At 39.6% G+C, this 16,281-nt stretch overlaps 1 protein-coding gene across 2 annotated transcripts in view; it reads left to right on the forward strand.

Annotated features, from left to right (window-relative positions):
- The window catches only part of ano1a (anoctamin 1, calcium activated chloride channel a), a 162,019-nt gene that overhangs the window by 114,858 nt on the left and 30,880 nt on the right, over nucleotides 1-16,281 (forward strand). The window contains exons 13-17 of one of the 2 annotated variants that reach the window (XM_041791662.1): nucleotides 903-988; nucleotides 1,718-1,729; nucleotides 4,751-4,822; nucleotides 7,932-8,006; nucleotides 13,606-13,807. In XM_041791662.1, coding sequence (XP_041647596.1) covers nucleotides 903-988; nucleotides 1,718-1,729; nucleotides 4,751-4,822; nucleotides 7,932-8,006; nucleotides 13,606-13,807 — 447 coding nt within the window. The remainder of the gene's footprint in view (nucleotides 1-902; nucleotides 989-1,717; nucleotides 1,730-4,750; nucleotides 4,823-7,931; nucleotides 8,007-13,605; nucleotides 13,808-16,281) is intronic. The other variant, XM_041792415.1, reaches the window with a different exon arrangement.

Consider the following 16,281-nt stretch of genomic DNA (forward strand, 5'->3'; position numbering starts at 1 on the left):
ACCCCATACCATTTCTGGGCATAGGCGATATAGGCGGTGCCTAGGGTGCCGTGCTGAAGGGGGGCCGTCGTGAGTCCTGAACATTTTGAATGAGGCACCAACATAACAGATCGTCAACACCTGCACTCCTATAACCTGTGCGCCTCGTTTGTGAAACTGTTCAGCCTCACTTTGTTGCTCTCAGCCCATTTGAATGACCTTTGGCCCAGAGACAACAGTGGCATCCTTGGATCCTGTTCACATACGTGTTCTTTGCATAATACAGTGATTTCCAGTAAAGAATCCTGCCTGTTTTAATGCAGTGGCCCCTGAGGGCCCTAAGATCACCAACATCCACTAGTGACCTTTGACCTTCTCCCTTGCTCACAGAGATTTCTCCAGATTCTCTTTTTGTAGATTGGTGAACCTTCTGAGAGACCCTGCCTCTCTACAATGCTCCTTTTATAACCAGTATTGCAGTTCATGTGTCAGGCCTGTGTGTCTTTTTTTTTTTTTTTTTTTTTTGTCATTTCTGGTTCCAAAAAAGAATTTAAAAGACCAAAATGAGTGGTCAGTTAATTTTTGTTTTAAATTGACAAGTCAAAATTGAAATACAGGGTGATTTTTTCATGCTCATTTGAATTAACATCTTCAAGTTGCTACCATGCTGGAGTTTGACAGGCCAGAGGGCTACTCATCTCCTTAGCAGAGTTTGGACTAATCACAGTCATGACCATAGCCTTATCTGATTGGTTACCTCAATTTTTTTTTCTAACCAAGGTTTGCCAGCTTCAGCAGACTTTCTCAGATGTGAAAGAAGCAAATTTGTTCAAAGCCACTGTTTCACCTCCTATCTGCCGAGTAACAAATCAAGCGGTGTTGAGAACAAGCCGATGTTTAGACGTCTGTTTCTGTTTCTGCAGCGGTTCTCTTCATGGAGCACTGGAAGCGACGACAGATGAGACTCAACTATATCTGGGACCTGACGGGCTTCGGAGAGGAGGAAGAGGTGAGATAACGCCACAAATAACATGTCTTCATATCTGCACTGAAAAATACATATGTGTAGGGCTGACATTAAAAAGATGACATTTTGAAAGAGATGATTGCTGGTCTGGAGGATTAAGTGTTTGGGCTGATCTGCTCTGCCTTGAGCAGATGCTTGACGCTCCACTGAAAATAGAAAAGCAGAGCAGAGTGGTGCTTCTGGCACGCGCCAGAGACAGATCATGGAGTGCAATGGAGTTCAAGTATTGACTAAAAAAGGAGTAACAGTATTTTGAATTTGAGCTTCTCTGTTTGCTAACACTGATGCAAGAACGTTTTATGATGTCTCCAAATTTGTGAGAGAAGCCCTATCTCTCCCTCCATAAAAGTTCCCTCATAATTTCCAACCAGCTTCACTGATTCTCATTTCTACCTGATCACCTATCTACAACAGAGATTCTGTCTTCTTAAAAGCGCAGTAACAGAGTAAGAAGGCCAGCGTGAGGCTACAGGTCAGGCTATGCAGATGAGAAAGCCTCCTCTGTCTTTTGTAAGCACTGTGCAGCTCTGGAGTGAGTCAGCTCTCAGCCGAATGTTCCCACACAAACAGCACAGCCTCAGACATCCACATTACACCGTCTTTTTCAGCTGTTATAGAGATTGAAGTGTGGTAATTTTACTGTTTAGATTTCTAAACTCTTGAATACTGTCTGACATGTTCTCCTTTGTTTTTGTGTGTTGTGTTTTACAGGAGGAACATAAGGTTTGGATCCACCTTGTTTTGTTTCATATTTAAACTTCTGTTTCTTCAGTAGACCCATCCTGTTGCTGCTAACACTAACTTTCCTCCCTCAAGGTGCCTAACAATCTGCCTCAGGCCATCCCTCTATGATCCGTCTCTGTCTTTGGTGCATTTCTCTGTTATTTTATCTCTTCTCTCTCCCTGACGCTTGTCCTCAGATGCTGCGATGCTCTCGATGCATCACTTTAGCTGTTGTTTATGCTGACTGATAGGAGCAGAGCTGACAGGACAGTTGGTTGACTCATAGCACCTTTCTCTTTGTCTTCTTTTCTGTTAACATTTCCTCTTTTACACAAACAGCCAGGCTCTCCATGTTAGGGTTGTCACAATATCCCATTTTTAAACTTCAGCCCTAAGCTAAACTTCAGCTTAGGGCTGTCCAGAGATTACATCTTTAACTTTCAATAAGATGATAAGTTAATCACACATTTGAATGACATGTTTAAGATTGAACTCTTTCAGATTTATTGATAATATAAAGAATTTATTCCCAGCTGGTTGGTATGTGAATCAGACAAAGTCAGTGAGTGTTGCTCTGCTACACCAGTGTGGTGTGAAGGCATGACTTAGAGCTAAGAGACCGCTTCAAGCTTACTCTTTCAAATACACTGTTAACACTGTTTTACATGAAGAAATATGCAGGAGCGCATGTGCAGAATGATTCACTGACATCCCTGGTTAATGTGACAGCATCTATGCTTTTCACTTCATGCGTGGCTGCTTTCTCTGTGTCAGTAACCCAGTTTAGGTTAACAAAAAGATATCTCAATTAAATTCTCCTAGTTATGCCTTTATTTTGGAATCTGAACTGTCTCGAGCTAAACAACCTTTACTTCCTCTTGGATCATAAAGTAAATGAAAATATGTAAAGAGTGCCAGACATGAAATGTTTGATATCACAAGGTGCAGATGACTTCTGAACTGTCTGTGAGTTAAGTAAGGGTTAATGCCCAATGAGGTGTCTTATTATCAGGGATTAATGGACGACATGCGGGCCTGAACCATCCGACACGCAGCAGAGGATGGTTGCCTCAGCAGTTGCTGTGATTTTAAGAAATTCAATGCATGAATTTTGGACCTTAATATCATCACTAGATGGCTGACATCCCCAGCACAAATCTAACAATACCGTTATCCGCTTTAATATCATAGCAGCCAGATAAAATACTGTCTTGGCACCAGATATCAGATGATTTCTTACAAGTCCTAAATGCATAAATCAGAGGTGTCAAACTCAAGGCCCAGGGGCCAAATCCGACCCGTGGAATAGTTATACCCGGCCTGCAAGATCATAGCCTATTTGTATTGTAACTGGTTCTAAAATATGAGGTCTGCATATTTCCTCCAACATAAAAATGTGAACTTAACCCTGATGATATCAAATATCCTTAAGTTAAAAAAAAAAGGTGAAAAAATAAAGAGTAAAAATAATTAGGTAAAAAGAAATATGTGAAAAGAAATGAATTTGTGTTTTCATTTCATATCATCAATTTTGCATTGCACAATTATGACTTCAGTCTATTATTTTTTTTCCTTTTAGATTTATTTGACTTTTTACCTCATATTTTGACAATTTTTCATTAATTATTTTGACTTATTGTCCCATATTTTGACTGTCAATTTATTATTTTGACTTTTTATCTAATATTTTGACCTTTTCAAATTTATGATTTTGTCTTTATCTAATGATTTTGGCTTTTTCAATTTTTAATTAATTTTCACTTTTTATCTCATATTTTGAGCTTGTCAATTTTTAATTTTGACTTTTTAATCTAATTGTTTGACCTTTTCAATGTATTATTTTGACCTTTATCTCATATTTTGACCTTTTAGGTGCACCATTTTAAATTTTAAGTCATATTTTTGTCTTTAAAGCATGACTGTGACTTTCTTTTGTGATATGTATATTTGCCTTTTAAAAGCATTATTTTAACATTCAATTTTGTTTTTTTAATTTTTGAACTAATAACTTTGACTTTTTGTATCTGAGATTATGAGCCTTTTTACTAATCACTTTGACTTTTTAAATCTCAAAATCATTTATCATCAGTGTTAGTTTTTTTTCCCGATAATGTATTACTGGTGAAAATGAGGTTAACAGTTTGGTTAAATGTGGACACAGTTAGCTGTTAAAGAAGAAAAGCAGGGTTTTATTTAAGTGGTTGAATGCTGTGAAATTTCTCACTGTGCATCAAGAATCTGCTGGCTCATGAACAGCAGACCAGTGCTAAAGCTACAAAACAGCTCTTTTTTCATGTTTTGTTCTTATGCTGGCAAAGAAATAAACTCCTGATGATAATTTTGTTGAACTTCAGGTGATTTTATCCTGAGGAAGACTTAAGCTGGAACCGTTTTTACAGTCTGTTTAGTTATTTTTGCTGTTTTTGATGATGAAGTTGAAGAAGTAAGGGCCCAGTAACAGGATAGATGACCTTTAGTCCTTCTTACATCCACACACTGATGAATGCAGTAGCTGCTATTAAACACATATGAGCTGCACATATTTACAACGCTCCCACCCAGACTCTCACAGCTCTCTGTCTGCCCTTATGGGGCCCACATGGACATGTTGGAGAGAAGACAGTGGTATGTCAAACCAATAAATTTCTCAAAGGCTTGAAAATATGCATCTCCAAAACCCTCACATCCTTAAACAGACTAAGGAGAGACCAGAGATGAATTCTGGATGATACAATTTGCATCTTCAAATGTTCAGTAAACGGCTGCTTTACAACCCTTCCTGCAGACCATTTCCAGGAGTTACACGTCCTTTCTGAATGGTGTAGAGAAAAACCAACATCAGAGATTATTTTGGCTTTATCTGTTCTACTTCATCCTTTATACTGGCCTGATACATTTCTCTCTATCCATGCACAGGGTGCTGCTCTCCAACTTTAACTTCATGCAGACTATCAACTTTGAAAGCAACTGTCTTTTCCCCTCACTGCTTCACTGAAATACCTAAACTGTTTTCCCTTTCAGGACCACAACCGAGCTGAGTACGAGTTCAGAGTCATGCAGAAGACGCTGAGACACGAACATTCAACTCCAAAGGTAAACCAGGTTTGGTTGAATGTTAATCTGAGTGTTTGAACTTTTCTCCCTAAAAGTCAAATATGTAGTCTTAAGTAAATGTTTTATTTCATGGAGCGCTCTTTAAGAACACAGGCTTGGTTTGACAGATGTCTGAATGTGCCTTTACACACCAGGCACATATTTTTCTTCAGATTAATTTTAATTATTTTTTCAAGTCTGGAGCAAGTCAATGCGAGCTTTCATACCAGCAGCATAATTTGGCTGTGAAAAATAGCGGCTAATATTGTTCCAAACCGTGGACGATTTTTTTCAAAAAATTTTTTGGCAACAAGCACACATCTGACCAATCAAAACACTCATTGTTGCCTGTGAAAGAGGAGGAGCAAAACCGTCCTCCTCTTCTTGACACCGTAAGATGCCTTTCATATAAATATTTGTCTCTATTCAGTTTTAAGTCATTTTGGTAGACGGTGACTGGCAGCGGACAGCCCATCACATGTCCATGTCAGCCTGCTCTGGGTCAATCCGTGCCCCTCTTCACTGCAAGAAAAGTTTTTAATTTTTTTAAAACTGCTTGGACCCCAGTTATCTCCATTTTCTGCTGTTTGTTTATGTCGACCCGTGGTGTGCAAATGCCTTAAAAGCAGTGTTACTCAACCCAGCTCAACCAAAGAGCCAAAATATTGAAAAATACCTTCGCAAGAGCCACAATCTAAGTGGTGAAAGTGGCAAAAAATGGATTCAAGTGGCAAAAGATAAGTTAAAGGTGGCAAAAATAGTGAAAAAAAAACAGCAATAGAGTGGCAAAAACTGGTTAAAAAGTAAAAAAAAAAAAAAAAATAGGGAAAGTGGCAAAAAAGGTAGAAAGTGGCAAAATGAGTGAGAATTGACAAAATAATGAGTTACAGATGGTAAAAAAGGTCAAAAAGCAGCAGAAACATGACAGAAAAATGAGTGAAAAGTGATTAAAATGAGCTGAAAACAGCGAAAGGTGGAAAAAGTGGGCAAAAAGCAGCAAAGAATGGCAAAAATGGGTCAAAAGGGGCAAATTAGGCAAAATATGGCAAAAACTGGGTGAAAAGTTACAAAAATAGGCAGAAAAAGGGGCAGACAAAGGGCAGAAAGTGGCAAAAATGGGTGAGAGATGACAAGAAAAAGAGTTACAGGTGACAAAAATGGTCAGAAAAACCACATAGACATAGCAAAAATGAGTGTAAAGTGAATAAAAGAGGCAAAAAGCAGCAAAAAGGAGGGAAAATGGATCAAAAGTGCCGAAACATTTAAATAAAGAGCCAAAAAAAAAAATGCAAGTAAGGGCAATAGAAATATAAAGACAAAAAAAATAGTGTGGGGAACAAGCTGATTAATGTGACTTGCAATGGATAATTTCTGACGTCAAAATTTCCCTTTTCTTAAGGTTTTCTGGGGAATTTCAAGTTAAGACATAAAAGAGCCACATATCATCACAAAAGAGCCACATGTGGCTCTAGAGTCACGCGTTGAGTATTACTGCTTTAAACTGAGACACATCTCCCTAATCATGTAATGTTAATATTACACTTTGTCTTTGAATATTTCTGCCAATACAATGTGCAGAGTTTGAACACCTTAATCACAAATATTGTGTAACTCACATTGTAGCTGTGACCCGTATCAATACAGTCACCGATAACATTTCTGCCACACGGTCATCAGTGGTGTAAATGTGTGTGTTGTAGTGCACATAAGAGGACTAACCACAGCCACTGTTAGGATAGCAGAGTGATATGTGATGGACAACTGCTCAGTCTGAGTCCAGGCTTCTACACCTTTGCCTTAGCATTAGGAGCAGCCAGGTGACCAACCAAACATCCCCTTCTGTAGTTGTGTGGCTGTGGCAGAGCACAGCAAATGGGTAAACGTGTGTTCTGTCAAGTGTGTGTGTTATCTGTAGTAACAGCAGCATACAGCAGGGGGCTCTCTTTGCAAAGCATGTCTATCAAAGCTTTTTTGTGTAGCGTAAATTCCTAACTGAAGTTATTTCAAGACACTTTACAAAGAGGGCAGGTCTAGACCGTACTCTTTGTAAAGTGTCTATTGGTATTACTATTAATACTACTACCAGTAAGACCAGTGCTTATCACCATGAGCACAGCACCAGCAGTATTTAGCCTCTTTGCAATGGAAAGAAAACTAACCTTTAATTGGGCAGGAATCATGTAGACTGCCCTCTACGGAAGCACTTACTGTATTTCTAGGTGCAACTTCAACCTCAGTATGTGTGACTTTTTCAAATTAAACTCCAAATATATTTATCGGACCATACAGTGTGAGCATGTAAATCATGTGCAATTGTAGAGCGTTCTAAGGTATTCCATCACACTTTTTCTATTCCGCTACAACTGTTAGAGTCAGCAAGAAACTGCACAGTGTGTGCCCAGCTTTAGGGGGAGAAGGGGGCTGTTACACCTGAATATGCATTTAAATGCATCATTTCTTTTTTGATTTTGTAATACAGTGATATACTACCATAACCAGAGAGGGCAAGAAAAATACTGCAATATGACATTCAGGCCATATTGCAAAGGCCTAATCTCACATATTAGGCTCATCAGAGAAGAAGATGGCTGACATGTTGTTTTAAGTGTTGGGTTGTCATTTAAACACAGCTACTGATGCTTGTTTGGAGGATAAACAACAGTGATGTAGGGAGATTATTACCCTGTTGTTTTTTGTTTCTCTTGTACCAAGGTCACGTCTTTCTCCTTATCACAAACACAAGAGGAAACACACAAACGCACACATTCTCCCGAGCTCTCTGACCCAATTCTCAGTAGACTTAAATGTGACATGATAGCTGGGGGCAGAATCAGCTCCGCTCCACTGCAGCCAACATAATGTGTGTGTCCATGTGTGTGTGGTGCATCCATGTATGTGTCTGTGTGTGCCGTCTGCATCTGTGTGCCCAGAGCATGAGAGGCTGCGTCTGACAGGAAACATGACGCACACACACACACACACACCCACACACACACACACACGTCAGCGCGGTCACAGGTCTCAGGAGCAGGAGATCTGCTCATGTTCCTGACATGTTAGAGCGTGATGAACCCGTGCTGTTGTGTTAACATGTGTTTGTGTGTTTCAGGGGGAGAAGGTGAAGCTGACATGTACGGACAGACTGCCAGCCTACCTGACCACAGTGGCCATGATGTGCTTCATGGTGAGTCTCCCTCTTACATCACCAGACTTTAGATTCCTGACATTTGGAAGAATAACATCTAAATGTAAATTAATTTCCCCTGAATAAACAGTAAGAGAACTCACAAGAGAGAACAGGTTTCTTTTTCAAATGTTTCTCTGAATTTGATCAAACAAAAATGTTATCTGATATAGCAATATGTCAAATTTTGTGCAAAAATGTCTCAATTCATAAAGAAATAGCTCATACTATATATTTACTTGTTGAGTTCTTACATTGCTAATCAAATTCTATCAGTTTTCAAAGCCATAAAAATCCTTCATAAGCCAATGAGAACAGGATCCAGAGACTCTGCCGTCTTCTCTGGACCAAAGCTGTGTAAAATACACTGCCTGGTCAAAAAAAAAGTCGCCACCTGGATTTAACTAAGCAAATAGGTATGAGCCTCCTATTGGATAATTACTGCATGGGTGATTATCTTTCATCTGGCAACAAGTTATTTAAACCCAGCTGATGCAATGAGTAACTTCTCATTTCTTAAACAATGGATTTTTTCTTCCCTAATGGCACGGGCATATTCCAAGATGACAATGCCAGGATTCATCGGGCTCAAATTGTGAAAGAGTGGTTCAGGGAGCATGAGACATCATTTTCACACATGGATTGGCCACCACAGAGTCCAGACCTTAACCCCATTGAGAATCTTTGGGATGTGCTGGAGAAGGCTTTGTGCAGTGGTCAGACTCTCCCATCATCAATATTAAAATTAATGCAACACTGGATGGAAATAAATCTTGTGACATTGCAGAAGCTTATCGAAATAATGCCACAGCAAATGTGTGCTGTAATCAAAGCTAAAGGCGGTCCAACAAAATATTAGAGTGTGTGACCTTTTTTTGGTGGTGACTTTTTTTTTGGCCAGGCAGTGTATAAATAAAAACAGAAGTCAATGATTGTCTGGTCTCATAAACTCATATTTGATTCACAAAAGAACAGAAATAACATATCAGATGTTAAACTGAGACATTTTATCATTTCATGAAAAATACAAGCTCATTTTGAATTTGATGGCAGCAACACACCTCAGTCTGTACAGGAATGTTGTCCCATTCTTATCTGATCAAGGATTCTAGTTGCTCTACAGTCCTGGGTCTTCTTTGCTGGATTTTTCCTTCTCTGATGCTCCAAATGTCTGGACTACAGGCAGACCAGTTCAGGACCTGGACTCTTCTACTGTGAAGTCATGCTTTGATGTGGTTTAGCAATGTCTTACTGAAATAGCCGAGGCCTTGTTTGAATGAGCTTTGGTCCAGAGAAGACGGCGGTGTTTCTGGATCCTGTTCACATATGGCTTCTTCTCTCCATGATCCAGCTTTGACTGTCATTTGTGGATAGCATGGCCAACTGTGTTGACAGACAATGATGTCTGGAAGTGTTCCTGAGCCCATGCAGTGATTTCAGTACAGAATCATTTTAATGCAGTGGCCCCTGAGAGCATCCAATGACCTTTGGCCTCATCACTTGTTCCAGTGTTAATTTGGCAGCTATTTTTGATTTGAGTCTAAGTCTTAGTCTTTAGATGGAATGTCTTTTAGTTTTAGTCACATTTAAGTCATTTCTAACCTTTTTAGTTTTAGTCTAGTTTTAGTTAACAAAAAACCCAACAACATTTTAGTCTTTATTCTTAGTCCAAGCATTTATATTCTTGCCTGAATCTGGTACCAAATCATGGTAGTGTGTTTTCTGCTCTCTGCTAAACCTGGGGTCCCTGCTTTCTACAGCTGAGAGACAGAATAGATACAGATTCATTGTTTTTGACAGATTTACCCACAGTGGAGAAATATCACAGATTTTAAATGTCCAACAAAAACTACATTACATTTTAGTCTAGTTTTAGTCATCTTGACAAAAACCAAACTTAGGTTTTTTGTCAGTTTTAGTCATCACAGATCTATTTTTGTCCGTCTATTTGATCTATTTTTAGTCAAATTTGTAAATTCTTACCGTTTCGTCTCTGTGTGGACAGCCAACTGCATCTTTCTTGAAATGATAACGTCATACATAGCCTAGCCTGTCGACACCGCATGCGCAAGTCGAACTTAGAGAACCATGGCGGATTACAGGGTTGTGTTTGAGCTTATTATGGCTGTAACAGCAAAATCTGATGCTCCTTTACCACCGCGGAGAACAACTAGAAGGAACCAGGAGAAAGTTTGTGGCAGATTTCTGTGATCTTCTTCTCTCTTTTGGTGCATTTCTGTGGCACCAATACAGCGCCACATACAGGCTTGGCATATGCACTACAGCGTTTTCAGTGGTTCTATGCTTGCATGAACATTTCCTCAACCACATATTTAAGGAAAACTTTTTAAAAAAAAAATGGAAATATAACATTTTCATCTTGTGGACAATGCCAAAGAGCTAACATCAGCCGGCCTCAGCATGATAATCACAGTGATAAGTGATAAGAGCACGGCATGCTCACTCACACTCTAACTAAACTTTGTTTTACTCAAGAAACATAATCGTGTTCATCTCTGAACTAGAAGCTCTCTAAAAACTCTGATCTGAAGTCGTACGAGGCTGCAGCTGTTATTACTTCTCTGCTGAATCAGCAAATTTGTGACTCCAGTTTAAACATTAATTAGGCTGTCCTCTCTCCACTGTTATATTTGGTCAAACAAATACAGCTTATAGATGTTGTTTAAAATCATACTTACTTGCAAATGTTGAAGCTAGCTCTAATTAAGGGATTCAGAATAATCCAAAATAAATTAGACACTAGTTGCAATCAAAAGAATTGCTTTGAATCCACAAAAATAACATCTCCTCTTGTGCTGGGTCCTAAAGACAAACATATGCAAAGAAGACAAATGTTTTTATTCCTCACAGCACTGGTAACAGCTAATCTGGGGCTGCATGTCTGTGGATCGTCTGTCCATCTGTCCCTCAGTCACTGTAAACAAGAACTGCTTTGAAGGATTTTCTTCAAACTTTGATCAAGTGTCTCGTTTGCCTCAAGGATAAACTGATTAGATTCTTGGGGTCATAGGTCAAGGTCACTGGGCCACATGTTCATTCCTTGCTTATAAAGGGTTAAAAAGTCCTCCATCTCAACCCAGCGCTGGTCTTTCACTGTCTAGCAGGTGTACAACTTATAGCCTAGTCATCAGGTGTGATCAGTAACAGAGACTCTAGTGTTCTCCTTGTGAAAGACTGACTATAAATCATCTGTCAGCTGACATCTTCAGTTTTAAGCCAAAAAGAAGAAACACATTCTTTTGTTCTTTCTTAGAAGCCGATAATCATTCCTCTGAAGTTTCATAATCAGCAGCAGTGTTCACATTCAAGCCAATCAAAACATTCTTTAACGTACCAGTATTTTAAAGATGACAGCCTGTAATCAGCCTGTGTTTGGAGATCAGAAGCTACCGTGGTGCATCCATTCAGTAAACAGAAGCTCACGCAGGTGGGTAAGGATGCAGATCAACACAGCTGTCTTATGTTTGTGTTTGAACACCTGTATACCTGTAACACCACATCCTGGGCCAAGATCAGGTGGACCCATCTAACAAAAGTTTTCAGCTGATCTGCCCCTCCACAGGAAGGTCAGACCAATCAGCATCAAATCAAAGCAAGAGCTACAAGTGTGGGTTAGTTGGACTTGCAAGTAAACAACGAGTAAAGAGAGATTAGGGTGGATCAGTGCTTTAAGTGTAAAGAGGTTACTGACCCCCCCCCCCGATCAGCTGGTGTCACACCATCACAGAACCAATCTGAGGGGTATGGAATGAATTCCAACACACACTGAATATTTGGATATTTTTGTCTACAAAAACATCACAGAAACATAGTTACTACTAATCTAATCCAAGCTGGTCAAATGTCACACAGGGGCTTCTTTAACAGCCAGCTGATCAGTGTCAACATGGGTATGATCTCCTTCACTATCTCCTGTCCTGTCCTCTCCAAATAAAGACAAAGAGCACAAAAATAAATTTTAACAATACAACATTATAAATCTAAAAAAAAACAATAGTATGTTAAATAATTTTAACATGTATTTTGCAGTGATTTTGGTAGATTTGTCTTGTCAGCTCCAAGTGTAGAGATTAAACAGCCTCCCCTCACTGACATTCAGACTCCCTGCTGGGTTTGTGAGCTAATTTTGCCTCAGAATGAACACACACAGTTTTTCTTTGCAAACAAGAGAGTTCCTCTAGGAGCAAAAACACTGGCCTTGGTCCTTCAACCAACAGTCAGGTGGTTCATTTTTAAAGACGTCACTAGTATAAAGTAGTGTTATCTGTTGATAGGCAGCAGTATCAGGAGGAACAGGTGTCAGTGGAGCATCAGGCTCCTCAGGGGAGGCGCTACCGCTCACGTCCAGTCTAGTACCAGACTTTCCAGGAGAGATAATATTTTTTTGCTCTGGTTTTCTTCCAACATAGTGACAGGTGAGTTCAAGTGAATTTGAGAAATGTGCCATACGCCACAGCAATGAATTTGTATTGGATGCTATTATGAATAGTTCATGAAAGCCATAAGCTGCAGAGAGGACAGGCAACATTTTGGCGACTGATGAGAAGTCCTGGTATGCTAGAAAAAGTGCCGGGACACCAGGGAGTAAAATGTAAGAGTGGTGGTACTGGTTCTGGACCGTACCGGCCACTTAAAGCTCTAGCACGGATGTAGCTATAGTGGCAGTCTGATCAGAGCATTTCTTTATCAAAAGAAGAGAGAACATGAGCGTCTACATGAGTTTTTCTGCCAACTGGCTCCAGTGATAGTTAACAGCATAAAGAACTGTCCAAATATACAGTTTACTCTCTGACAGACAGAGCGCGTCTACCATCACCTTAAAAAGGTTGATTGTAGGATTTGTTTTAAGGTTCTGTCTGTCACAAGCACCATCTATAGCTGGTTCTCAAATGGATGTGAAATATAGCCCATACTATGGAAATGTGAAGCAGTCCATCTGGCAACATATCAGGTTAAGACTCTCTCTCCTGGGCCCTCATCTTTCAGCAGAAATACGAATGGGTCTGTGTGTTCATCTGCATTCCCATGTACGGATGATCTTCTTGTATTTGTACTGAGGAATGTTTCTAGTGGAAAATGAAACCACAAACCAAAAGCATTACAAGTGTCACAGCTCCCATAAATCACTCTCATTTTTCATGCATGTTCCGAGTTTTCTGTAATCACAAACAGTCATTTTGTCTAGTTTGAAACAGACATGTCGCCTCAACCTTTAAAGACAGTTGTGACAGAAATCAGAAACGTAGTGCCACAGCTCATCCTAATTGTTAGAAGATTTGGTAATCCATCTGATCTGTTTGAGTCACTCTCTCTGTGCCTCACTGAGCCCATTAGTCTCAGAGTCTTCACGTAGACGCTTATTTTGAAGAAAGTCACTTAGCTGTTTATTTGTACATGTTTGTGTAATTTAATTTAAAAAAGATAAATGTATTTCTGTTTGTATTGTGTCGCTATAATTTAGCAGTCATAATGAGCTCTCACCATGTTTCTATCCGGCAGGTTCTATGAAGTTTTATTTATTTGTTCTTCATACATGCAGTGACTCTTTAAATCTGATCTCCCTCTTTAACGTCCTCAGATCGCCGTGACGTTTGCCATAGCTTTCGGAGTCATCCTGTACCGCATCAGCATCAAGGCAGCGCTGCACATGAGCAGCTACCCTGCAGCTCGCTCCAACATCAGAGCCACCGTCAAAACCACCGCCGCCATCATCAACCTCATCGTCATCATCATCTTAGATGAAATCTATGCCTCCATCGCCCGCTGGCTCACCACACTGGGTGAGGCTCATGTCTAAGTTAACCTTTTATAGGAAGGACTGATGATCAAATACATAGAGGTTTAAAACATCAGTTAAGACAAGCTTCAGGTTCACAGGGTTAGTGGCGGTCTTTAATCCAAGCCAGCACCTGTTATCTATGAAGCCCCAGACATGACATGGTCAAAAAAAAAATGAAGTTGTGGCCACAATATAGCTATAACGTGCACACAAAATACTAATTCATGGCCACAAAATACTAAATTGTGGCCACGAAATAAGTATAACATGTGCACGAAATACTAATTAATAATATTAATATCATTCCTGGACAGCTGGGTAAGCAAATGGAGCACACCTTCTCTAAGGTCTAAGGTAGAGGCAGTAGAGGGGCTACAGCTACACGATGGACAGGGATAGTATGATTGAATTTTATTTTAGGCTGGGAATGAGCTATGAAAACATTCTGAAAGCCTGGCATTGCAAGGAACCATTATTACTGAGAGGCATTTAAACAGAATAGTGAGAGCCAGATTGCGTTACCAGCGAAGGTACGACTTGGACGCCGGGATAGGAAGGTGCACTTGATTTGCTTACCCAGCTGTCCTAAAACAACATTTATATTATTAATTAGTATTTTGTGTGCACATTATACCTACTTTGTGGCAACAATTTAGTATTTTGTGTTCATGAGTTAGTGTTTATGCACATGTTATAGCTATATTGTGGCTACAATTTAATTGTTTTTTTGATCATGTCATGTCTGGGGCTCCATAGTTATCTACACAACCAAACAAATCCTAGACTGCCACGGTATGCGGTCTGAACTGTTGGATATCAGAAAATTTTCAGAACACACTGAAGTGTGCCCACACAAAGCATAGAGGGGGTTACTACTTTGTATCAGAATGTCCAAAGCAAATATTTTATTTTTGGGCTATAAATGCCATAAAAACCCATAAACAGACATCTGCATTCAAGTGCAGCCAAAATCCCCCATTAAACCTGATTTCTCAAAAATCCTGACCAAAACTCAGTCTTAGCTTAAAGTCAAAGCTGCTTAGGCATAACAACAAGAAGAGTTGGTAGCTGTGAAAAAAGAGACTGTATCATTTTTGCTGAAGAGATATAGTCAGGATAACAGCCCAGCCTAATGATGAGTCAGCAGGGGTCGTCAGCGCCATCTGTTGAGCAGTGACGTTAATGGTGCAGAGTGATGCCAGCAGACTCTGACACTTTAAATTAGGAACCAACCAGTGACCATGAGTCACTGGTCGGTTATGAGACATGGATTCAAACTGGTTTGTTATTTTTCAGTGAAGGATTTTATCTTTTTTTTTTAATCTATTTGCAAATGAGAGTTGAATATTTCAGCCATAAGCCACATCCTCACTCATCAGTATAGTCGCTGCTCTGCCATTGAATGGGTTTAACATAAAGGTTGGGCTGATGGATGGTGCAGCAGGCTGATAACAGTCATGATTAGGGCTGTCAATAGATTAAAATTTTTAATCCCGATTAATGTCACAAATTCCATAGTTAACTCACGATTAATCACAAATTAATCACGCTTTTTTGTCTGTTCTAAATGTACCTTACAGCTATATATATATATATATATATATATATTTTTTTTTTTTTTTTTTTTTTTTTTTAAAGGTTTATTTTGGGCATTTTGTGCCTTTTTTTGGTGGTGGGGGGGTTGGTGGAGGGGGTCGGGGGGGGGGGGGGTGGGGGCATGCGGTGGTGGGCCTCAGGCCGGATTCGAGCCCCGGCTGCCTGCGTATATGGGTCCCGTGCCTTATCCATTCTACCACCTGTGCCCCCTTACAGTACTATTTCTCAAGATTTAAATACCCTTCTCAACACAAGTGGACAAAAATGCTTTCTTTATGCAAATGTTTGTTCATGTCAACAACCCAAAACAACATCAGATAAAGTCCAGAAAATTCTCTAGTCTGAGCTCAAAGATACTGAACGCTGCAAAAATCTGCTGAGAGCATAACATGGTAAACTCAAGCCACAACAGATGGAGATACTGACCTTAATGTAACATTACTGAATAATACCACAATGTAGAGTCAAACTTTAGACTTCTAGAAGTTAACTCCTCTGTTCTCAGCAGCTGAACACCAAACAACAGATCTCATCATCACACATGGACATAAAGAAGTCAAGTCTCTGCTGAGAGCTCAGCAGTAAGGCACAGACACATCTAATGGTGTTTCACTGTTCTGATGTGAGTAAGGTGGACACATCTGCCCTGCTCAAGAGAAAAAGCAAGTAATTACTTAAAAAATGTCTGCTATTATTTATCATATTTTTACTTTCAAACTAAAAAATGTAGTCCAAATGTAAAATAAATGCTGACAGTAAGAAATGACTGAGAACTTTTAAGGTGTACTAAGAGGACTAAACCATCTCTTCATTCTTCAGATCATAGAAGAGCTACAGATTTAATCTAAAACCATTTTTTTCTTCCTAAACAAAGGAGAG

This window comes from Cheilinus undulatus, linkage group 1 (assembly GCF_018320785.1).
Source record: "Cheilinus undulatus linkage group 1, ASM1832078v1, whole genome shotgun sequence".
NCBI lineage: Eukaryota > Metazoa > Chordata > Actinopteri > Labriformes > Labridae > Cheilinus > Cheilinus undulatus.